Source organism: Oncorhynchus clarkii, chromosome 10, assembly GCF_045791955.1.
Source record: "Oncorhynchus clarkii lewisi isolate Uvic-CL-2024 chromosome 10, UVic_Ocla_1.0, whole genome shotgun sequence".
NCBI lineage: Eukaryota > Metazoa > Chordata > Actinopteri > Salmoniformes > Salmonidae > Oncorhynchus > Oncorhynchus clarkii.
The window spans coordinates 33,049,348-33,073,989 of NC_092156.1; the positions used below are offsets into that span (position 1 = coordinate 33,049,348).

The window sequence follows — 24,642 nt, forward strand, 5'->3', positions numbered from 1 at the left end:
CATGATTGTGTCCCACTTGTTGTTGATTCTTCACAAAAAATACAGTTTTATATCTTTATGTTTGAAGCCTGAAATGTGGCAAAAGGTCGCAAAGTTCAAGGGGGCCGAATACTTTCGCAAGGCACTGTATCTATAAGCTGAGGGAGGGATACTGCCATGGCAAATATATACAGTGTTGTGCATAGTGCAAGTGCATAATAGTGTAGATTAGTATCTGAAGTCATTGATGACAAGGTGCAGTATTCGGTCTAGGCCTAGACCAGGAAATCTCAATGTTATTTATGTTAGTGTTATAGCTTAAATAATTGAACCACCCTTCAAGTCATGCTGTGCGCACAAGCTAAGGTGTGGTCATGGCTGTTCATTACCAGGAGCAAAGGGAGAAATGGCCTGAGTTAGAGGGAGAGAAAAAAGAAAGGACACCGAATCAGTGTTTGAAAGCAACAGTTGAACTAATCCAAGGTAAGTCTGAAAAACAGTACCTGAAATGAATCTGCTGTCAAATAAAACAATCATACAAGGCTTTGCTGTACATTTGTATAATTTTTTTTTTGTTAATAAATATTAAACTGTGGCTAAAATGTTTTTAGAAGTTACTTCAAACTTTTTCAGATTTGATCTTATCAGTACGCTGAACGTGGTGTCAACATGAACAATAACCAGGTAACTTCAGTTGTATATCTCTGATTTGATTTTTGTTTTCCCTATGGGAAATGGGCAGCCACGTACATTGTTCATACCAGTCATTGATGTTTTGTGGTGATTACAATACTGGTGTAATGTACCATGGACTATGTTCAACATACCATGGAAAAACCGCTCCAATTTATCAAATACTTTATGGATTTCCATCATTGTAGTTAAACGGAAAACCATTATCCTTCTCTTCGCTTTCTCCAGACACCAGGTCCCCAGTATGTGAACCGTGGATTTCAACAAGGGGAGGGAAGACCCCCTCCTTACGCCTCTGCCCCAAAGATGCACAATGTCCCCCCCTCTATTTGTCCTCAGTACGCTCCCCAGTACGCTCCCAAGACCATCAATACCCACCACACGGTCACCCCTGGACTACCACACCCAGTCCCAGAACACAAAGGTACAGTATTTACCTTTCTACTGATATTCCTCTGTTGATAAACATCAGATGCCACACTTAAATGCAAAACAAGCCTTGCCATGATTACATGCTTCCAGGGTGACACACAGATGTTAAGAGGGGCTAATGGTCAAATTCTATGTGAATATCTAGGTCTAGGGTTGAGAGTCCTTTCATGGTTAAAAGTAGAGCAAAAAGTGTTATTGTTCGTATGTTGAGTGTTATTTTGTTTCTGCTCTCTTTCAGCGGTGAAGAAAAGTCACTGTAAATGTATTGTGGCCTCTATCCTCAGTGTCTTAGTTTTCCTTGGGGCAACAGGAGTGTTGGTTTGGTATTTCCGTACGTACAGTACACAGAATCCTCATACAGTAACTGTTTCTTAATTGATGCTTTGGTTGACATAAGCTGACATTAATATTAATAATGTTGAAATGATCTATGCTTTCTATGCAGCTGCTTGCTACACAGTGGAAAAAGACTAGTTGACATTGTAATTAGAGGCTAAGGAAAATTACCATGTAGTTCTTATTCAGTAATTTAAAAGGACAGCAAGTGTAACCTTATAGTCATGGTCTCGTGTGTGCGTGTGTGTGTGTGTGTGTGTCCAGTGTCCAACCAGTGTGTGTTGGGGAGGTCCTGTAGGCAGGGTTGTGTGTATCTGAGTGCATCCAAGTGGTGTGATGGCATCAGAGACTGTCCAGGAGGAGAGGACGAGACACAGTGCCGTAAGTCTCCACTCAATCATTTTTGGTTTATCATTACAGTAGACTGTTGATCCCTCAGATCTTAAGGCATTATTCTTTTAGTTGTTCCAAATGTCAGAAACGTTTGGTTCTAAATTTGACAGGAACTATATATAGCATCTCTATGCTTCCATAGCCAACCCCAAAGTCCTGAGTCAAGATGTAGATCACAGTAGGATACCAGTCCAAAGCCTGTGTGGCTCAGTTGGTAGAGCATGGTGCTTGCAACGCCAGGGTTGTGGGTTTAATTTCTCTCTTAATTGCACATTTTTATTCATGTTTGTCTTTATATTTGCATAGAAGTGAGTTGTTTTGAATCTTTCTCACCTTTTATTGTATTATTTGTTAACCCTCATATTACCAACATATTTTACATACGGATATGGATTACCAACCAACATATCAACTTAATTATTATTAAAACATAATTAGACATGTAAATAATGATATCTGAAATAAGAAATAAATACAACAGACTGTTATTTTAGCAAAATGAAAGTTAATTTGCATATTCTATGAAACAAAAGTATAAATGTTCCCATTAAATAAGTACAATTCTTATTAGTACCAAAGAGCTGATTTGCCATCATTTGATTGTAGTATCATTTCGTGTTTAGAATTTTGAAGTAAATATTCAAGTCACATTTATGTGGTAAAAAATGAACCAAATCAAAGTTTATTTGTCACGTGCGCCGAATACAACAGTGAAATGCTTACTTACAGGCTCTAACCAGTGGTGCCAAAAAAAGGTATGTGTAAGTAAAGAAATAAAACAACAGTAGAAAGACATTTGAAAAAAGAGTAGCAAGGCTCTATACAGACACCTGTTAGTCAGGCTTATTGAGGTAGTATGTACATGTAGGTATTGTGATTGTGCATATATGATGAACAGAGAGTAGCAAAGAGGGGTTGGCGGGTGGTGGAACACAATGCAGATAGCCCGGTTAGCCAATGTGCGGGAGCACTGGTTGGTCGGGACAATTTAGGTTGTATGTGCATGAATGTGTAGTTAAAGTGACTAAGCATATAAGATAAACAGAGAGCAGCAGCAGCGTAAAAGAGGGGTTGGGGGGGGGGGGGGGGACACACACAATGCAAATAGTCCGGGTAACCATTGGTTACCTGTTCAGGAGTCTTATGGCTTGGGGGTAAAAACTGTTGAGAAGCCTTTTTGTCCTAGACTTGGCACTCCAGTACCGCTTGCCATGCGGTAGTAGAGAGAACAGTCTATGACTGGGGTGGCTGGGGTCTTTGATAATTTTTAGGGCCTTCCTCTGACACCGCCTGGTGTAGAGGTCCTGGATGGCAGGCAGCATTGCCCCAGTGATGTACTGGGCCGTACGCACTACCCTCTGATGTGCCTTGCAGTCGGAGGCCGAGCAAAGTCTTGGTTACATTGAGGGATAGGTTGTTATTCTGGCACCACCCGGCCAGGTCTCTGACCTCCTCCCTGTAGGCTGTCTCGTCGTTGTCGGTGATCAGGCCTACCACTATTGTGTCGTCAGCAAACTTAATGATGGTGTTGGAGTCGTGCCTGGCCATGCAGTCGTGGGTGAACAGGGAGTACAGGAGGGGACTTAGCACGCACCCCTGGGGAGCTCCAGTGTTGAGGATCAGCGTGGCAGATGTGTTGCTACCTACCCTCACCACCTGGGGGCGGCCTGTCAGGAAGTCCAGGATCCAGTTGCAGAGGGAGGTGTTTAGATATGTACTTAATTTTATTGACAAAAAGTGAGTCATCCATTGATCCTGAGAGACAATGACCAAAAATATGTTTTTCTTTATTTACTGACACCACAACTTGGATTAGCATAGTGAAACAATGGGAGTGGTAGGGCCTATAGCAGGATCCAAAAAGCATGCTCAAATCCTAAATGTCACTTCAAACCAAATGTTATAGCAACCCAAATACCATAACACGTTGCCCTTATAGAGTATTGGAGGAAATTATATGAATTCTGGTATTTATATAACATTTTCCATATATATATATATATATATATATATATATATATATATGTATACTACCGTTCAAACGTAGACATGTCCTTGTGTTTGAAAGAAAAGCTATTTTTTTGTCTATTAAAATAACATAAAATGGATCAGAAATACAGTGTAGACATTGTTAATGTTGTAAATAATTAAAAAGATGAATTAAATAATTAAATTAAATAATTAAAAAGATGAAAGAGGCCTGTAATTTTCATCATAGGTACACTTCAACTATGACAGACAAAATGAGAGAAAAAAATCCAGAACATCACATTGTAGGACATTTAATTAATTTATTTGCAAATTATGGTGGAAAATAAGTATTTGGTCAATAACAAAAGTTTATCTCAATACTTTGTTATATACCCTTTGTTGGCAATGGCAGAGGTCAAACGTTTTCTGTAAGTCTTCACAAGGTTTTCACACATTGTTGCTGGTATTTTGGCGCATTCCTCCATGCAGATCTCCTCTAGAGCAGTGATGTTTTGGGGCTGTTGCTGGGCAACATGGACTTTCAACTCCCTCCAAAGATGTTCTATGGGGTTGAGATCTGGAGACTGGCTAGGCCACTCCAGGACCTTGAAATGCTTCTTACGAAGCCACTCCTTCGTTGCCCGGGATGTGTTTGGGATCATTGTCATGCTGAAAGACCCAGCCACGTTTAATCTTCAATGCCCTTGCTGATGGAAGGAGGTTTTCACTCAAAATCTCACAATACATGGCCCCATTCATTCTTTCCTTTACACGGATCAGTTGTCCTGGTCCCTTTGCAAAAAAACAGCCCCAAAGCATGATGTTTCCACCCCCATGCTTCACAGTAGGTATGGTGTTCTTTGGATGCAACTCAGCATTCTTTGTCCTCCAAACACGACGACTTGAGTTTTTACCAAAAAGTTATATTTTGGTTTCATCTGACCATATGACATTCTCCCAATCTTCTTCTGGATCATCCAAATGCTCTCTAGCAAACTTCAGACGGGCCTGGCTTAAGCAGGGGGACACGTCTGGCACTGCAGGATTTGAGTCCCTGGCGGCGTAGTGTGTTACTGATGGTAGACTTTGTTACTTTGGTCCCAGCTCTCTGCTGGTCATTCACTAGGTCCCCCCGTGTGGTTCAAATAAATTCATAAAAAATCCTACAATGTGATTTTCTGGATTTTCTTTTCTAATTTTGTCTGTCATAGTTGAAGTGTACTTATGATGAAAATTACAGGCCTCTCATCTTTTTAAGTGGGAGAACTTGCACAATTGGTGGCTGACTAAATACTTTTTTGCCCCACTGTACCTATATTTTTAACGTTTGTCCTAGAATAATTACTTTTCGTAGAATACACACCAGCACAGCTCTCTATGTAGATTCAGAGCCTATCGGAGTTCTGTATTGCAGTTCTGTCAAGTATTTATACTATTGGCAGACTTTGTATACTATTGGAAGATTTTTGTATTTATTGCAGGCGGAATTGGGTGTTTTTGTCTGTAGTCAAAAACTACCCCAGTTGGTAGAATTAGGGTTAAGCACCTTGAAATGCATTTTCTTTGTAAATAAATGTGCTTAAGTTTGATTTGATGCTGTGTCTAGGAACACTCTGTTAGAATTCATGTAGCTATGTTTTTTTTATATGATATGTGCCCAAACCCCATCCCACCCAATTTGAACACTATTCGTCAATCAATTGTAATATCTACTTTCTTCTACCAGTGCGCCTCTATGGGTCTGGTTCTGTGCTGCAGAGTTACTCATCAGACAGTCAGACGTGGAAGCCAGTGTGTGCTGATGACTGGAATGACAACTTTGGCAGGGCCACCTGTAAAAAGATGGGATACAGCAGGTGGGTCACCATGAGAAATAGGATCACATACGTGTCATAGAGTATCTGTAATTGTAACTGTAATCACAGTTCCCACTGTGACTATTAAAACCTACCCAAACCAGAAACCGTGGATAGATGACAGCGTTCACCCAAAACTGAAAGTGCAAGCCACCGCATTTAACCATGGTAAGGTGACTGGAAATATGGTTGAATACAAACAGAGAGGTTATTCCCTCCGTAAGGCAATCAAACAGGCAAAATGTCAGTACAGAGACAAAGTGGAGTCGAAATTCAACAACTCAGACAAAAGACGTTTGTGGCAGGGTCTACAGACAATCACAGACAACAAAGGGAAAACCAGCTACGTCGCCCCGTAGCACTCACTTCTGTCCTCATGAAGTGCTTTGAGAGGCTAGTTAAGGATCATATTACTTCTACCTTACCTGACACCCTAGACCCACTTCAATAGATCCACAGACAATGCCATCACAATGCACGCTGCCCTATCCCCTCTGGACAAGAGGAAAACCTCTTTAAGAATCCTGTTAATTGACTACAGCTCAGCCTTCAACCCCATAGTACCCTCCAAGCTCACCGTTAAGCTCCGGGGCCCTGGGTCTGAACCCAGCAAAAGTGCCTCTTCAAACTCAGGAGGCTGAAGAAATTTGGCTTGGCTCGTAAGACCCTAACAAACTTTACAGATGCACAATTGAGAGCATCCTGTCCGGCTGTATCACCACCTGGTATGGCAACTGCACCACCCGCAACCGCAGGGCTCTCCAGAGGGTGGTGCGGTCTGCTCTCTAGGACACCTACAGCACCCGATGTCACAGGAAGGTCAAAAAGGTCATCAAGGAAATCCACCACCTGAGCCACGGCCTGTTCACCCCGCTATCATCCAGAAGGCGAGGTCAGTACAGGTGCATCAAAGCTGCGACCAAGAGACTGAAAAACTCAAGGCCATCAGACTGTTAACTAGCCATCACTAGCCAGCTACAACCTTGTTACTCAACCCTGCACCTTAGAGGCTACCACCCTATAAACATAGACAAGGAATCACTGACCACTTTAATAATGGAACACTGGTCACTTTAATAATGTTTACATACTGCTTTATTCGTCTCATATGTATATACAGTGCCTTTTGCACGCCCAATTTTCCAGTTTTTGATTTGTTAAAAAAGTTTGAAATATCCAATAAATGTCGTTCCACTTCATGATTGTGTCCCACTTGTTGTTGATTCTTCACAAAAAAATACAGTTTTATATATTTATGTTTGAAGCCTGAAATGTGGCAAAAGGTCGCAAAGTTCAAGGGGGCCGAATACTTTCGCAAGGCACTGTACTGTATTCTATTCTACTGTATTTTACTCAATGACACTCTGACATTGCTCATCCTAATATTTATGTATTTCTTAACTTCATTCTTTTACTTTTAGATTTGTGTGTATTGTTGTGTATTGTTAGATACTACTGCACTGTTGTAGCTAAGAACACAAGCATTTTGCTACACCCGCAATAACATCTGCTAAATATGTGTCGGTGACCAATACGATTTGATTTGGTAAACTCTGTACCGTACATACAGTATAATGTGCATAACATAAGGGCTATTTAAGGGGCATGTACTGACCAGGTCTATCTCTGCTTCCAAGTGGGTCCTACGTTCGGTCCTCACAAAGAAACCCAGGCTCCTTGGCTTCCGAGGGCTATTTGAAGCTGTCTAGCTTTGACCCCCAATCCCTTCTACAGAGGCAGCTAACTGGAAGGTGAGTTTAACATGAATGCACTCTCTTATTCAATCAAAACAAACAAAATGTTGTCTATACAGATTTTTGTTGAGTGGTGTACAATACATACAAAATGGAGTTCAAGTACAGAATTGCTTCCATAAACTTTTGTGACGTCACTTCTGCCTGCAGTCCCTACTGCTCAGCACAAGCAGTCTCCCTGCAGTGTATTGGTAAGCCATTACTTTACCCTTCCACTAATTCTCAGTACAGGCTCAGATTACCTTCAGGTTAGAGATTATAGAAACACATTCAGGGGAACAAATCTCAAGTCACATGATCACTGTTACATTTATATCTGTTATTGCTAGGCAGGAAATTAAGTGATGCGGGGGCCATAAACTGTTCCTTCTCCATTAATGTGACCTGACCTTCCTCACTAAACCACATCTCTCCACCCTTATCAATGCCTGGTACGTGATTGCCCTTCCTTTACTCAAAACATTCCCCGTACAGATAACCATTAACTTCTGGTGTACAAACTAGACTATGGCACTCAATATTTCAAGGTGATAATTTACAACATTAGAACTCATCATCATTCAGCAGACTCTCCAGAGTCACTTACAGTAGTGAGTGCAAACACCCCCCCCCCCCCCCCCCCCTTATGGGAATCTAACTCACAGCGCTGGTGTTGCAAGCACCGTGCTCTACCAACTGAGCCACATGGGACCGTGTTTAGACTGGTTAACTACTGTGATCTATATCTTGACTAGGGACGTTGGCAATGGCGGTCAGTGGCGTTTAAGATTAGGGAGGATTATGTTTTTTTCATGAGCATGGCCTTATTTCTATTACAGCATATAAAATGACTCTCATTCATATTACATTCACTCAGTTCAGTGATAATTCAGTGATTGGTTTAGGCTACTACATGATACTCAAATTTTCCCTATACCCATCATGAGGTTGCTACAATCTAGCCTATGAATGAAAGTTTACAATGTAGGTGCACACAGGTCGAGAGACAAATTTGAGGTGACAGACAGTGACATATGGACTCTTGCTTGCATCTATCTGATATAGGGTGTAATCATTAGTCCAACAGTTGCAAACAAGAGTTTCAATTGGTCTAATTCAGGTCTGTTTATCCCCATTTTGTTCAGTTTGCTTCCGTTTAAGAAAAGTTTTTCAACAGAATTGGCGGATTGAACACATCCCTGATCACGTGTAAACACAGTTCACTTTCATGGCAGCCATGTCCTATGCACTCTCCTTCTCTCACCACTTCCCTTTGCTTGTGGAACGAAACACATCAGCTGTATGTGACCAGGCGAAATAACATTTCCAAGCCAAACCGCTACACACAGCCTACATCGTTGTCAACACATTAGCTAAAGTAACGTCATAGTCAGCATAGCTAATAGAACTAACACGTTAGTAAACCCCCTACAATCATGCAGTAACGTTACAGTGTACAGTCAGTAAGTAGTTACAACGGCTGACCCCGGTGGCAATAAATGAGTAATACCAAAAGCTTACCTTGACTTGGAAGAGTTCCAGTTTTGTGTTGGAAAGTCATAGCCAGCTAGCTAACATAACATACCTCTGTTTGAGCAGGGTGTTTCAGTAGGCTAAACTAGTTAGCTGCATTTGCTTGCTAAGTAAGTGAAACTGAACATCTCTCTCGCTCTATTTCTCTCTTGCTTCTCCTTCATTTTGGAAGAAAATAATTTGTTCAAAACTATTAAACTATTGTCTTATCTCTCTTTGAGTCAACTACTCACCACATTTTATACACTGTAGTGCTAGTTATAGCTATTTATTTCAGTACTAGATTAATTCTCTGATCCTTTGATTGGGAGACAACATATCAGTTTATGCTGCAAGAGCTCTGATTGGCTGGCGGACATCCTCCAGACGTTGTCATAATTGCTGTATAAATCTATGGAAGGGGGGTGAGAACCATGAGCCTCCTAGGTTTTGAACTGAATTCAATGTACCCAGAGGAGATGGTGCTACCCTACAGAGTGCTGTTGAGGCTACTGTAGACCTTATTTGAAAAATAGTGTGTTTAAATCAGTTATTTGGTGACGTGATTATATTTAGTGTAGTTTTATCTAAAAAGGATACATTTTTAAATGTTTTACAATTAAACAATTTATGAAATTCACTGAAGAGGATGGTCCTCCTCTGAGGAGCCTCCACCAGACTTTGGGGTTGGCTATGGAAACATAGGGATGCTATATCATTTCTACATAATACATAGCCAGATATAAACCCTGTTGTGTTCATCTTGAGCCAGACTGGCTATGCAGCTCTCTTTGCCCTACAAAGTTAGTCTTTGAAATGTGTGTGTTGGATTGCTTCCAGACTGTGGTGTCAGTATAGCAGCTCCTTGGAGCCGAATCGTAGGGGGGGATATAGCAGTGAGCGGTGCCTGGCCATGGCAGGTCAGTCTGCACGCCAGGGGCCAGCACCTGTGTGGAGGCTCCATCATCAGCCCTGAGTGGATCCTCACTGCCGCCCACTGCGTAGAAACGTGAGTTTAACTGCAACTTATTTAAAGGGAATAAAAACATGTTTAATTAGCCATTTCAATTTTAAAAGCATACGTTTCACACCAAACATCATCTGTTCCTCTCAAAGAAGTCTTCGGCAATGAAGCAGAGGAGGATGGATCTCCTAAAAATGTTACAATATAATAAAAACAAACAAAATAAAAAACATAAAACTATTCAAAGCATCCTTGTGAATAAAACAACACTATACAATAGCATGATTGTGTGGTGGCAGCATGACAACCATGAAAAAGCAAAGATCACCTGAGGACATACTGTTGTCTGTTTTCTCTCTCATTGTGTATGGTAGGCTATCAAGGCCCAGTCAGTGGACGGTGTATGCTGGCTATCTGGCCTTGACCCAGATGGATTTTGCCACTGGGAATTCAGTGGGACACATAATCTCTCATGAAAAGTACGACAAGCAGACTAGTGATAATGACATCGCTCTCATGAAACTCAGCACACCCCTCACTATGTCAAGTAAGTCCGTGTTCCATTTCAGACATTTGAAAAAGCATGATCCAATAGAAAATCCCTTTTAGGGTTTGGAAAAAGAAGAGTATCATAAAGTGACTAGGCATAAAGTGACTAGGCATAAAGTGACTAGGCATAAAGTGACTAGGCAACGGGATAGATTATTAATAGTAACAGCAGTGTATGTGATGAGTCAAAAGAGTTAGTGCAAAAAGGGTCAATGCAGATAGTCTGGGTAGCTATTGGTTAAATCTTTAACTCAATATGTAGCAGTCTTATGGTTTGGGGGTAGAAGCTGTACAGGGTCCCTGGTGGTTCCATACTTTGTGCATCGGTGCCATGAGGTAGAAGAGAGTACAGTCTATGACTTGGGTGGCTGGAGTCTTTGACATTTTTTAGGGCCTTCCTATGACACCACCTGGTGATTGCCAACTATGGTGTTATGTTGCAGATACGGTGAGACCAGTCTGTCTGCCCAATGTCGGCGTGAATCTGACTCCCCAGCGAGAAGCCTGGATCTCTGGATGGGGGTCCATTAGGAGTGGTGGTAAGACAACTCTTATTACAGGACCAATGACTGTCATTATTAAACACAAGTCAAAGGTTTTATGACTAAAAGTGATTGATGTTATGAGATTTAAAGAATATAATGAATTTGTTGTAATGAAGCCGTATGATTGACTTATGATTGCTGATCATTTTTATGGCTCCAGGGTCGTCGTCGGGAAACCTGCGTCAGGCCCAGATCACCATGTACAGCAGAGAGACATGTAATGCATCGTTGGTGTATAATGGACTTGTAACCGCCTCTATGATCTGTGCTGGGACACTGGCAGGAGGAGTGGACTCATGTCAGGTCAGATTCACACATAGAACCAACATACATGTGCAGCACATACTGTAGGCTATCTAATCCTTGTTTAGGGGAAGTTTTTTGTGGTTTTTTACTTACTGCATGTATTCTTTATTATTTGATTGAATATGACAATGTTTTGTTGGATTAGTTGTTTTCTGATTGTGTGATTGTAACCGGTGTGAAATGGCTAGCTAGTTGGTGGGGTGCGTGCTAATAGCGTTTCAATCGGTGATGTCACTTGCTCTGAGACCTTGAAGTAGTATATATGAAGTATACTCATGTTTTTGAAGGTACAATGCAATCGGTATTTTATTTAGATATTTTAGCAAATTTATATAAAGAAATATAATCATAATCAAATTTACATACGTTTTCAGACCGTTTACTTTGCTGAAGCACCTTTGGCAGCGGTTACAGCCTTGAATCTTCTTGGGTATGACACTACAAGCTTGGCACACCTCTATTTGAGCAGTTCCTCTCAAACGCTGTCAGGTTAGATGGGGAGCGTCGCTGCACAGCTATTTTCAGGTTTCTCCAGAGTCCGTTCTCTGGCTGGGCCACTCAAGGACATCCAGATACTTGTACCGAAGCCACTCCTGCGTTGTCTTGGATGTGTGGTTAGGGTCATTGTCCTGTTGGAAGGTGAACCGTCGCCCCAGTCTGAGGTCCTGAGCATTCTGGATCAGGTTTTCATCAAGGATCTCTCTGTGCTTTGCTCCATTCATCTTTCCCTCGATCCTGACTAGTCTCCCAGTCCCTACTGCTGAAAAATATCCCCACAGCATTATAATGCCACCACCATGCTTCACAGTACATATGATGTCAGGTTTCCTCCAGGCGTGACACTTGGCATTCAGGCCTTTAGGTCCTTAAGGTGCTTTTTTGGCAAACTCCAAGCAGGCTGTCATGTGCCTTTTCCTGAGGAGTGACTTCCATCTTGCCACTCTACCATGAAAGCCTGATTTGGTGGAGCGCTGCAGAGATGGTTGTCCTTCTAGAAGGTTTTCCAATCTCCACAGGTACTCTGGAGCTCTGTCAGAGTGACCATCGGGTTCGGGAAATGTTTTGGTACCCTTCACCAGATCTGTAACTCGACACAATCCTGTTACGGAGCTCTACGGACAATTCCTTCGACCTCATGGCTTGGTTTTTGCTCTGACATGCACTTTCAACTGTGGGACCTTATAAAGACAGGTGTTTGCCTTTCGAAATCATTTCAAATCAATTGAATTTACCACAGACTCCAATCAAGTTGTAGAAACATCTCAAGGATGATCAATGGAAACAGGAAACAGGAGTCTCATATTAAATTGTCATATGTAAATAATAATTATGTAAATAAGGTTTCTGTTTCTGAAAACCTGTTTTCGCTTTGCCATTATGGGGTATTGTGTGTAGATTGATGAGGATGTTTTGCATTTTTTATACATTTTAGAATAAGGCTGTAATGTAACAAAACGTGGAAAAAGTGAAGTGGTCTGAATACTTTTGTTTTATTTTGTATTTATTTATGTAACCTTTTATTCAACAAGGCAAGTCAGTTAAGAACACATTTTTATATGCAATGATGGCCTACCAAAAGGCCTCCTGCGGGGACGGGGGCCAGAATTAAAAATACAAATATAGGACATAACACACATCACGACAGGAGAGACACCACAACACTACATAAAGGGAGACCTAAGAATGGCAGCAACACATGACAACACAGCATGGTAGCAACACCACATGACAACAACATAGTACCCTCCAAGCTCGTCATCAAGCTCGAGACCCTGGGTCTCGACCCCGCCCTGTGCAACTGGGTACTGGACTTCCTGACGGGCCGCCCCCAGGTGGTGAGGGTAGGCAACAACATCTCCACCCCGCTGATCCTCAACACTGGGGCCCCACAAGGGTGCGTTCTGAGCCTTCTCCTGTACTCCCTGTTCACCCACGACTGCGTGGCCACGCACGCCTCCAACTCAATCATCAAGTTTGCGGACGACACAACAGTGGTAGGCTTGATTACCAACAACGACGAGACGGCCTACAGGGAGAAGGTGAGGGCCCTCGGAGTGTGGTGTCAGGAAAATAACCTCACACTCAACGTCAACAAAACTAAGGAGATGATTGTGGACTTCAGGAAACAGCAGAGGGAACACCCCCCTATCCACATCGATGGAACAGTAGTGGAGAGGGTAGCAAGTTTTAAGTTCCTCGGCATACACATCACAGACAAACTGAATTGGTCCACTCACACAGACAGCATCGTGAAGAAGGCGCAGCAGCGCCTCTTCAACCTCAGGAGGCTGAAGAAATTTGGTTTGTCACCAAAAGCACTCACAAACTTCTACAGATGCACAATCGAGAGCATCCTGGCGGGCTGTATCACCGCCTGGTACGGCAACTGCTCCGCCCACAACCGTAAGGCTCTCCAGAGGGTAGTGAGGTCTGCACAACGCATCACCGGGAGCAAACTACCTGCCCTCCAGGACACCTACACCACCCGATGTTACAGGAAGGCCATAAAGATCATCAAGGACATCAACCACCCGAGCCACTGCCTGTTCACCCCGCTATCATCCAGAAGGCGAGGTCAGTACAGGTGCATCAAAGCTGGGACCGAGAGACTGAAAAACAGCTTCTATCTCAAGGCCATCAGACTGTTAAACAGCCACCACTAACATTGAGTGGCTGCTGCCAACACACTGACACTGACACTGACTCAACTCCAGCCACTTTAATAATGGGAATTGATTGGAAATGAATATATCACTAGCCACTTTAAACAATGCTACCTTATATAATGTTACTTAACCTACATTATTCATCTCATATGCATACGTATATACTGTACTCTATATCATCGACTGCATCCTTATGTAATACATGTATCACTAGCCACTTTAACTATGCCACTTTGTTTACATACTCACCTCATGTATATACTGTACTCGATACCATCTACTGTATCCTGCCTATGCTGCTCTGTACCATCACTCATTCATATATCCTTATGTACATATTCTTTATCCCCTTACACTGTGTATAAGACAGTAGTTTTGGAATTGTTAGTTAGATTACTTGTTGGTTATTACTGCATTGTCGGAACTAGAAGCACAAGCATTTCGCTACACTCGCATTAACATCTGCTAACCATGTGTATGTGACAAATACAATTTGATTTGATTTGATTTGATTTGACATGGTAGCAACACAATATGGTAGCAGCACAAAACATGGTACAAACACTATTGGGCACAGACAACAGCACAAAGGCAGGAAGGTAGAGACAACATCACGCAAAGCAGCCACAACTGTAAGCAAGAGTGTCCATGATTGAGTCTTTGAATGAAGAGATGGAGATAAAACTGTCCAGTTTGAGTGTTTCTTTGCAGCTCGTTCCAGTCGCTAGCTGCAGTGAACTGAAAACAAGAGCGACCCAGGAATGTGTGTGCTTTGGGGACCTTTAACAGAATGTGACTGGCAGAACGGTTGTTGTATGTGGAGGATGAGGGCTGCAGTAGGATTATCAGTTAGTGAGTGCTAAGAGGGTTTTATAAAAAAGCATCAACCAGTGGGTCTTGCGACTGGTATACAGAGATGACCAGTTTACAGAGTAGTATAGAGTGCAGTGATGTGTCCTATAAGGAGTATTGGTGGCAAATCTGATGAAGTTGACTATACATTCCAAATGCACCATATTAAAGTTATGGTCCCATTTTGTAATGCTAACATAGGAGGGGTAGCGGGTAACTTCTTGTGTCTTGCAGGGGGACAGTGGAGGACCAATGGTGGCCAAAGAGGGTTCAGTATGGTGGCTGGTAGGGGACACTAGCTGGGGTATAGGTTGTGCCCTGAAGAACAAACCAGGAATCTACGGCAATGTCACCCACTTCCTCCCCTGGATATATGAACAAATGCAGGTAGGTACTAACAGTAGGACAATGATAACAGAAAGTGAATTATTGTAAAAAAAAAGATAGGCAAAGAGGATATATACATTTCTTAATTTTTTTTACATAAAAAAACCAATCAGTGCAGCATATATAGGACCAATAAAATTAAGATTATTACTTTAAAACATGTTTTATACATTTTGAATTTCCTTGCAGAAGAATTGATGGAGATGCCAATGAAGACGCACCCTGTTGCTTATCAAATTCACCTGTCTGAAATAAAGCTTTTGAATACATTACATGTACACTGCTTTCAGATATTTTTTGTGCCTGTTGACTTCTAATATTTAAGTTTTCAGGGAATATCTATTTGACATTTTTTTATTAAGATATTTTTATCATGTTGAGGAAAGGTATGCAGGAAGGGAGTACTGTACTCTGCATACTTGCACACACATAAATCCATGTTTTGGTCATACCTTTTTTGTTTTACATGATCAGAGCCTTTTCTAATTTTTATGAACCTGTGTATGATAATATCAAGTATTAATTGACACAAAATAAAGTGTTATGTTTTTATGTACATAAAATAATTTTGCAGTGTTTATTAATTAAAACAAATGTGTTAGAGTGAGTCAGACACTGATACATGTACACTTGCACATTGAATACAGCCAGCCCAGGTGAAAACAATGAATACATACAGTACCAGTCAAAAGTTTGGACACAACTACTCATTCAAGGGTTTTTCTTTATTTTGACTATTTTCTACATTGTAGAATAATAGTGAAGACAGCCAAACTATAATATAACACACATGGATAGTAACCCCCAAAAAATCCACCCTTTGCCTTGATGACAGCTTTGCACACTCTTAGCATTCTCTCAACCAGCTTCATGTCACCTGGAATGCATTTAAATTAACAGGTGTGCCTTGTTAATTTGTGGAATTTCTTTCCTTCTCAATGCTTTTGAGCCAGTGTTGTGACAAGGTAGGGATGGTATACAGAAGACAGCCCTATTTGGTAAAAGGCTATATTATGGCAAGAACAGCTCAAATAAGCAAAGAGAAATGACAGTCCATCATTACTTTCAGACATGAAGGTCAGTCAATCTGGAAAATTTCAAGAACTTTGAAAGTTTCTTCAAGTGCAGTCACAAAAACCATTAAGCGCTATGATGAAACTGGCTCTCATGAGGCCTGCCACAGGAAAGAAAGACCCAGAGTTACCTCTGCTGCAGAGGATAAGTTCATTAGAGTTAACTGCACCTCAGATTGCAGCACAAATAAATGCTTCATGGTTGAAGTAACAGACACATCTCAATATCAACTGTTCAGGGGAGACTGCGTGAATCAGGCCTTCGTGATCGAATTGCTGCAAAGAAACCACTACTAAAGGACACCAATAATAAGAAGAGACTTGTTTGCCAGGAAACACGAGCAATGGACATTAGACCAGTGGAAATCTGTCCTTTGGTCTGATGAGTCCAAATTTGAGATTTTTGGTTCCAACCGCCGTGTCTTTGTGAGACGCAGAGTAGGTGAACGGATGATCTCTGCATGTGTGGTTCCCAACATGGAGCATGGGGGAGGAGGTGTGGGGGTGCTTTGCTGGTGACACTGTCAGGGATTTATTTAGAATTCAAGTTACACTTAACCAGCATGGCTACCACAGCATTCTGCAGCGATACGCCATCCCATCTGGTTCGCGCTTAGAGGGACTATCATTTGTTTTTCAACACGACAATGACCCAAAACACACCTGCAGGCTGTGTAAATGCAATTTGGCCAATAAGGAGATTGATTGAGTGCTGCATAAGATGAGCTGGCCTCCACAATCACCTAACCTCAACCCAGTTGAGATGGTTTAGGATGAGTTGGACCGCAGAGTGAAGGAAAAGCAGTCAACAAGTGCTAAGGATATGTGGGAACTCCTTCAAGACTGTTGAAAAAGCATTCCTCATGAAGCTGGTTGAGAGAATGCCAAGAGTGTGCAAACCTGTCATCAAGGTAAAGGGTGGCTACTTTGAATAATCTAAAATAAACAATATATTTTGATTTGTTTAACACTTTTTTGGTTACTACATGATTTCATATGTGTTATTTCATAGTTTTGATGTCTTCACTACTATTTTACAATGTAGAAAATAGTAAAAATAAATAAAAACCCTTGAATGAGAAAGTGTGTCCAAACTTTTGACTGGTGCTCTGTATCATGGACATTCATTTCAAATAATCATGAAAATGCTTTCCAACACTTCTGTCTACAGTATGTGCCCCTCTTCTGGCAAGGCTCCAAATTTGTCATTATGAAATATTCTTGGGTCATCCTGCATAATCTGGAACAACCCAACAGCAAAACATGATCTTAATCTGATCACCCTGTTGTTGCAGGACATTTCCTGTTGGAAATTTAAAAAGGCTTCTTAAATTTGTAATTTCCACTTAAAAGTTTCAGACTTGATTTGCCCTAACTTGTATCAACCCCTACAAAAGTGTCCATTAATTATAATCCACACAATAATCACATTTCCTGTTGCGGAATTATTATTATTATTATATTATTTTCCTGTCTTGAGAAACTGGTCAAATTAAGATTCAACGTCTGTTTTACATTACATACTTACAGCACAACAATGGCCATTTGACTTTTAAAGTCTAAGTGTGTGAGTCTACACTATTTATCAGCAGTGGAAAATGGACCAACCAACAATGAGTTACATTATGGCTTTACCTTCTCCCTATTGATGTTGTCAGGAAAAGTGACACCTTTGTCACCCAAGAAGTGTAGTAGGCGCTACCTCTATTTCCTTCTTTGCCTCTGGACTAAACCTGTTTCAAATAGGAAAAATAAAAACCTTGTGTGAACGTCTTGGAGTTAGATACTGTAAGTATATCAGTAAATGATCTGCTGTAAACATGGTGTATACGTGGTGTCACTGTAGAGCATCAGACATAATATAAAGCACGTGTGATTTTCAAATACCTTAGACGACATACCTGGAGGTTGACATTCTTAGGCAGAGGCAGGACAAGCAGTGAATACCCATGTTGACAAGTATGTTGGTTATTAATGATCAACACCCAAACACTGACCCTGCCCCCCTCATGTGTGCTACACAAGGTGTCCTCATCATAATGTGTTCCACATCCCACAAGGGGGCCGTCGTAAGCCAACAGGGCTCCGTAGTTAATGTGTGGTGAACCATAATGGAGGACGGTTTATGCTTGGTAACGTACATGCTTCAGATCAGGAAGTCTGGCCTGCCCCTTTCCATTCTTAGATCTGTTGTTTTTTACATCCCTTATCCCCTCTTAAGTTACAATGCAGTAGGGGCTGTGTGTTTATTGTGTCACGTGACTCTCATGATGGTTAGATGAGATCTTTCATAACGTGATAATCATCATAGTAATACAACCACAGAGAATAGAAATGATCCATTTCATAGATGATATCCGTGATTTCTGAAAAATGTTGCACAATTCTGATTAGTCAGATTGGCCTAGAGTATCTTTTCGCCCAACATCAAATGCAGCTGTATCTATCTTTTTAGGATCTCTGTGTTAGTATGAAATGTGTTCACCTCTAAAGTTACAATAAAGATCTCATAAGCTGACAATCTGGACAATCCTTACCATTGACAGCAACAATATTCACCCCCTTGCCGATATTGCGATCCCCAATAATACTGCTGGAAAATAATATATTATGTTGTTAATGAGTTCATTTACATGTAAATCAATAAAAAACCAAACGTATGGTTAGAATTAACAGTCTTACACTATATAAACTATTCATAAATGTATTATACACAAATAAATAAAAATGATAAGCAGAGGCATGCAAATGTTTATATCTGTGATTAATGAGGGAGATGTGGGAATTACATTTCCTGGAGCTGTTTCTGTATGAGACAAACATGACTACTTCCTTGTGTAATTGTGCCCCAAGATTCAGACTGAGAGTGACTCAGCTGAGTTCTGTGATCCCTCCCTCTCAGACCATTGTTTTCAAGGTTTTTTAGTTCACCTATTGAAGGGTGAAACTCCTGAATGTGTTTCTTAGGAAACTATTTAAGGATATTCTGTACCATTTATTTTATTTGTATGCTTATTAATATGACAAGGAAAACACAGCAGGGATCGGACCATTACAAAGCCTGGTTGTTTCTTAATACAGTTTTACTTTTTACTATAGAGGTCATAAGTGAAAACTGACATTTCATCTTCAAAACAGACTCATGAGTGGCCACAATCTTGAACGCAAAGCTTCCTGGGAGGCATGGAGACAGGCTGTAACACATCTGGCTTGCTGTGACTTTAAAAAGTAACATAATTATTTTAGGTAATAACAGTTGGAGTCGGAAGTTTACTTGCACCTTAGCCAAATACGTTTAAACTCGGTTTTTCACAATTCCTGACATTTAATCCTTCATCACGTTCTCTGTGGGTCAGAAGTTGACAATTAGTATTTGGTAGCATTGCCTTTAAATTGTTTAACTTGGGTCAAACGTTTTGGGTAGCCTTCCACAAGCTTCCCACAATAAGTTGGGTGAATTTTTGGCCCATTCCTATTGACAGAGCTGGTGTAACTGAGTTGGGTTTGTGCTCGCACACGCTTTTACAGTTCTGCCCACAAATTTTCTATGGGATTGAAGTCAGGGCTTTGTGATGGCCACTCCAATACCTTAACTTTGTTGTCCTTAAGTCATTTTTCCACAACTTTGGAAGTATGCTTGGGGTCATTATCTATTTGGAAGACCCATTTGTGACCAAGCTTTAACTTCCTGACTGATGTCTTGAGATGTTGCTTCAATATATCCACATAATTTTCATTCCTTATGATGCCATCTAGTTAGTGAAGTGCACCAGTCCCTCCTGCAGCAAAGCACTACTACAACATGATGCTGCCACCCCCGTGCTTCACAGTTGGGATGGTGTTCTTCGGCTTGCAAGCCTCCCCCTTTTTCCTCCAAACATAATGATGGTCATGATGGCCAAACAGTTCTGTTTTTGTTTTAACAGACCAGAGGACATTTCTCCAAAACGTACAATCTTTGTCCCCATGTGCAGTTGCAAACCATAGTCTGGCTTTTTTATGGCGGTTTTGGAACAGTGGCTTCTTCCTTGCTGAGCGGCCTTTCAGGTTATGTCGATATAGGACTCATTTTACTGTGGAAATAGATGCTTTTGTACCTGTTTCCTCCAGCATCTTCACAAGGTCCTTTGCTGTTGTTGTTCTGGGATTGATTTGCACTTTTCGCACCAAAGTATGTTCATCTCTAAGAGACAGAACACGTCTCCTTCCTGAGCAGTAGGAAGGCTGCGTGGTCCCATGGTGTTTATACTTGCGTACTATTGTTTGTACAGATGAACGTGGTACCTTCAGGCATTTGGAAATTGCTCCCAAGGATGAACCAGACTTGTGGAGGTCTGCAATTTTTTTCTGAGGTCCTGAGAGGCCCTGAGTTTGAAGGTATGCATTGAAATAAATCCACAGGTGCACCCCAAATTGACTCAAATTATGTAAATCAGCCTATCAGAAGCTTCTAAAGCCATTACATAATTTTCTGGAATTTTCCAAGCTGTTTAAAGGCACAGTCAACTTAGTGTATGTAAACTTCTGACCCACTGGAATTGTGATACAGTGAATTATAAGTGAAATAATCTGTCTGTAAGCAATTGTTGGAAAAATTACTTAAAAGTCCTAACCAACTTGCCAAAACTATAGTTTGTTAACAAGAAATTTGTGGAGTGGTTGAAAAATTAGTTTTAATGACTCCAACCTAAGTGTATGTAAACTTCCGACTTCAGCTGTATAACTACATACACTACATTCATCTGATGTCTTCCAGGGCCGGCACTGCTTTGACCTGGCTTGTTCTGTTCTCTTTCTATTCTAGGGAAAAGGTGGCACCAAAGTACCAGGCAAGACCACAGAAGATTTGCGGACTGTACACTGACACAAACCAGGCAACTACCATAATTGACAATCATGGTTATGCTAGAGTAGGAAAGTTCATTAAAAAAAACTAAATACATTTGATTTTCAGATGGTCTTAAAAAATGCAGATGAACATCAGATGAACATTCAGAAAAGACAATGTCTCATAGTAATGTTGTGTGCAGATCTATGATCAGGTCCCCCCTGTCCATATAATCATTTTTATTATGATCAGCACCTACCCTGAGACGCTTTATGAGGGCCCTGGAGGATAGGATAAAATGTCAATAGATACTGTATAGGCCTATTAGCCCATCTTACCTCAGGGTGGTGCTCCAACATCTATACTAAGAAACATTTGATTTTGCTGTGCATACCACCTAGTCAACCCTCAAGCCCTATATTGTGTTCTGCTGACCTAAATATTTCTAGCTCTCCCTTCTCTCTTTTCCACTCCGCTCTCTCCGTCTTCTCCTTTCTCTCCCCTTTTCCTCTCTCTCCTCTCTCTCCTCTCCCTCCTCCTCCCTCTCCTCTCTCCCCTCTCTCTGCTGATTCACAGCTCATTGAGCCTGGCTTGCTAATTGGCAGATGCTCAGTCACAGAGGCTGCATCTGCTACCTGTTTGTACCAATTAACAGGCCCATGACACAGCACTGACACCTCTTCAATGGCTTAACAGATGCTGCAATTAGGCACTAATTTGAATGGCCGCCTGTTTAGCTGCATCATCCAAGCCAGGGGACCACCCGCTTGCCTTTCATCTATGTGCTGTTTTTGATGCCTCTCTCTCTTAAACGAGGCACGGGAAGGCATGGAAGGGAAACCCTGGTGTGTTGACAAACAAACGCTCAGCGATGGGCTAGATTAGCCCTCTACATATTTCATAATCGTGAGTGGTCACTGGTTAAGTTAGATGGGTATACAGTACATTCGGATGGGTAGAGAAATGGAAAAGGTCAAAGTAGTTATGTGCTATCTGTTTTCTTTGGTCCCCATACAGTGCATTACTGTAACATGGCCATCTATGGGAAGGTCACAGGACCAGTCTTCCATGGCCTGCATTCTCACCAGTCTTCCATGGCCATGCATTCTCACCAGTCTTCCATGGCCATGCATTCTCACCAGTCTTCTCACCAATGCATTTATTTCAATTGACTGATTTCCTTATATGAACTTTAACTCAGTAACATCTTTGAAATTGTTGCATTTTGCATTTATATTTTTGTTCAGTATAGATGTATGCCGACTTGCAGTTCAATGAAGGTGCATGCATTTTAAGAAAGAAATACAAATGCAAGGGAAATGTAAATAAAAGTTCAAGAAATTGTCTCATCAGTCAAACATATTATTTAAACATTATTATTCATTAAATTAACCATGTTTATTTATCCATTAAATTCAAGTTCTCAAACAATCATCTAAAACAGATTATAATTTGTGATTACAGCACATTTTCACTTTCTATCATTTATAACAAAAAGTTATATAGGATAATGGTTGCCTGTTTTGAAACCACCTCAGTAGAAAGAGAATAATGTTGACATTTAGTATGAAACACCCTGGCGGAGATGAGTACTAACAAAATTACAACACTGTACATATGCTAATCTTGAGTAAATAATTCAGAGGAGATTTAAGTAAAGAGTGGCTCATGGGTGTGATTCTGCCCCAGTTCTCAACAGCACTTTGTGTGTGTGTCATTTAGTCTAGAGGGTATGGTCAAACCAACGTACATTCCTCCACAGCCAATGAGGAGACAGCGCTTGTTACTGGGCAGTTATGGGTTTATTTTTTTCTCCTGTTCTTTTATGAGGTCGATGTCACGCGTCAAGCCTCATAGAGTCCCAGAGCAGCGTGAGTTTTTACCACACACAAGAGTCCTGCAGTTGTGATGAGCATCAGCACTCACTGGTTTTGCAGGTCAACCAGTATTGAGCTATGGGTGCAGCTCAGCTACCACCACACAGCCTTGTATGCAGTAGTTTAAGACAACGTACACATCTCTAAGGTCACACTATACCCGTGTATTGGTAAGGTGGTCATCACTGGAGTTTTTATTAAAAAGGAATTATTGTTTTATTTTACACAATTGTATGGTCTATTGATATATGCTTTAGTGACTTTGTCCAATGAAAAGTGACTGAATTTGAAAAAGAAGACAAAAAAGCAAAAAGACCATGTCTGTCTTGCTGTCTTCACTGCAGTACATTTGGAGAAAATAAAAGGCATCCCTGCTTCCCTCATTTGATTTAGTCTCTTCGTTTCCTTTTCTTTTGCAGTCCCACTCGTGACCAGGGGAGGGCACTTTTCTGCATTGACATACAGTAGAAGGGCTCTACTTTACATTAGAGAGCACACGCACTGTCATGATTGTCTTTACTGGGCCAGTGAATCTTAATCTTCAGGAGCTCCATACAGTGTTAGATGACGTGGTTACTCCGTCTAAGAACAATATCAACAATAATAACAAAAACAACTGTCATCGTATAAGAAAATGTAAACAACAATGGAATTAGACGTTAATGGCCCCCCACTTCCCAAGCAAATCAACACATGAAGCTTTCCCCTTTCTAAAGAAACTTCAGATTTTTTATTGAGATGAAGGAATAGTGAATTATAAAAATGTGGAGACCTTGGTTAATATTTGACTACTGGTATTTATTTCCCCAGTGCACTCTTTTAACTGGTCAATGTGATGCTGTCCACAGTTTTAATATTTAGGTCAGTGTGGCCCCCTCAGGCCCTGACAAACCACTTTCTCCTAGAGTCACAGTGATTGACACATTCTCTGATGGCAAGTGAAGTCCTTGGCTTCTCAGGCTTTGAATTCTTGATGAGTAACATGGTATAAAATACTACACAGGAGACGGTTGTTGCTACTTTTCAATCATATTGTGTTTTACGTAAAGGGCAATTCCACCACTTTTCAACCTCATATTCATCATCTCCAGCATCAAACCAGCCTCTACATATGTGAAAACAGCGCATTTCTATGATCTATGTGTTAAAAAAGATAAGGTAAAGGTAAAAAAAATAGAATTCTCTGTGACATCACAGGGTAGGTCTAAAAGGGAAAAAACGGTGACCTTCAAAACCTGGAACAAGTTTCTAGCCCAAGGGAGGGTCTTTTCTTGCTCCCCATGTCATGTCACCGTGAATCTCATAGCATTTGAAAATCGCTATTTTTTTTAAAACGTTTTCAGTTTTGATGAAGTCATTGGGTAGAACTTTATATTTGTTTCTACAAAATATAGAAATGCGCCGTTTTCACATATGTTGCCACTGGTATTGTGCTGGAGATAATGACAATGAGGTTGAAAAGAGTTGCCCTATAAGATTTTTTAAAGATTCCATCAGTTGAAGTGTTTCAGCCTTCAACCACAAAATGGATACGCGGAACTTGACCGTGAACAGAAATTATTTTTCCTCTAATATCTTTTGAATCTTTCCTCCACAAACGTTAATCCGTCAGTACCTCCAATCCCACAAACACACAGATGTCCCAGTCAGGCAGTTTTGACCGTCGGCAGTATTGAGCCGTGATGTTGTC

At 41.0% G+C, this 24,642-nt stretch overlaps 1 protein-coding gene across 2 annotated transcripts; it reads left to right on the forward strand.

The window, feature by feature from the left end:
* Positions 1–374: 374 nt before the first annotated feature.
* Positions 375–15,737, forward strand: LOC139419505 (transmembrane protease serine 2-like). 2 transcript variants are annotated; one of them, XM_071169464.1, is made up of 14 exons: positions 375–462; positions 613–663; positions 901–1,096; positions 1,343–1,435; positions 1,705–1,821; positions 5,531–5,660; positions 7,298–7,411; positions 7,565–7,605; positions 9,746–9,914; positions 10,244–10,416; positions 10,862–10,957; positions 11,124–11,266; positions 15,022–15,174; positions 15,364–15,737. In XM_071169464.1, exons 2-14 carry the CDS (start codon positions 649–651, stop codon positions 15,370–15,372), a joined length of 1,449 nt encoding a protein of 482 aa, XP_071025565.1. In that variant the 5' UTR covers positions 375–462; positions 613–648; the 3' UTR covers positions 15,373–15,737. The 2 variants fall into 2 exon arrangements, with proteins under 2 accessions (XP_071025565.1, XP_071025566.1); XM_071169465.1 differs by having other exon boundaries at positions 411–462; positions 591–663.
* The last annotated feature ends 8,905 nt before the right edge of the window (positions 15,738–24,642 follow it).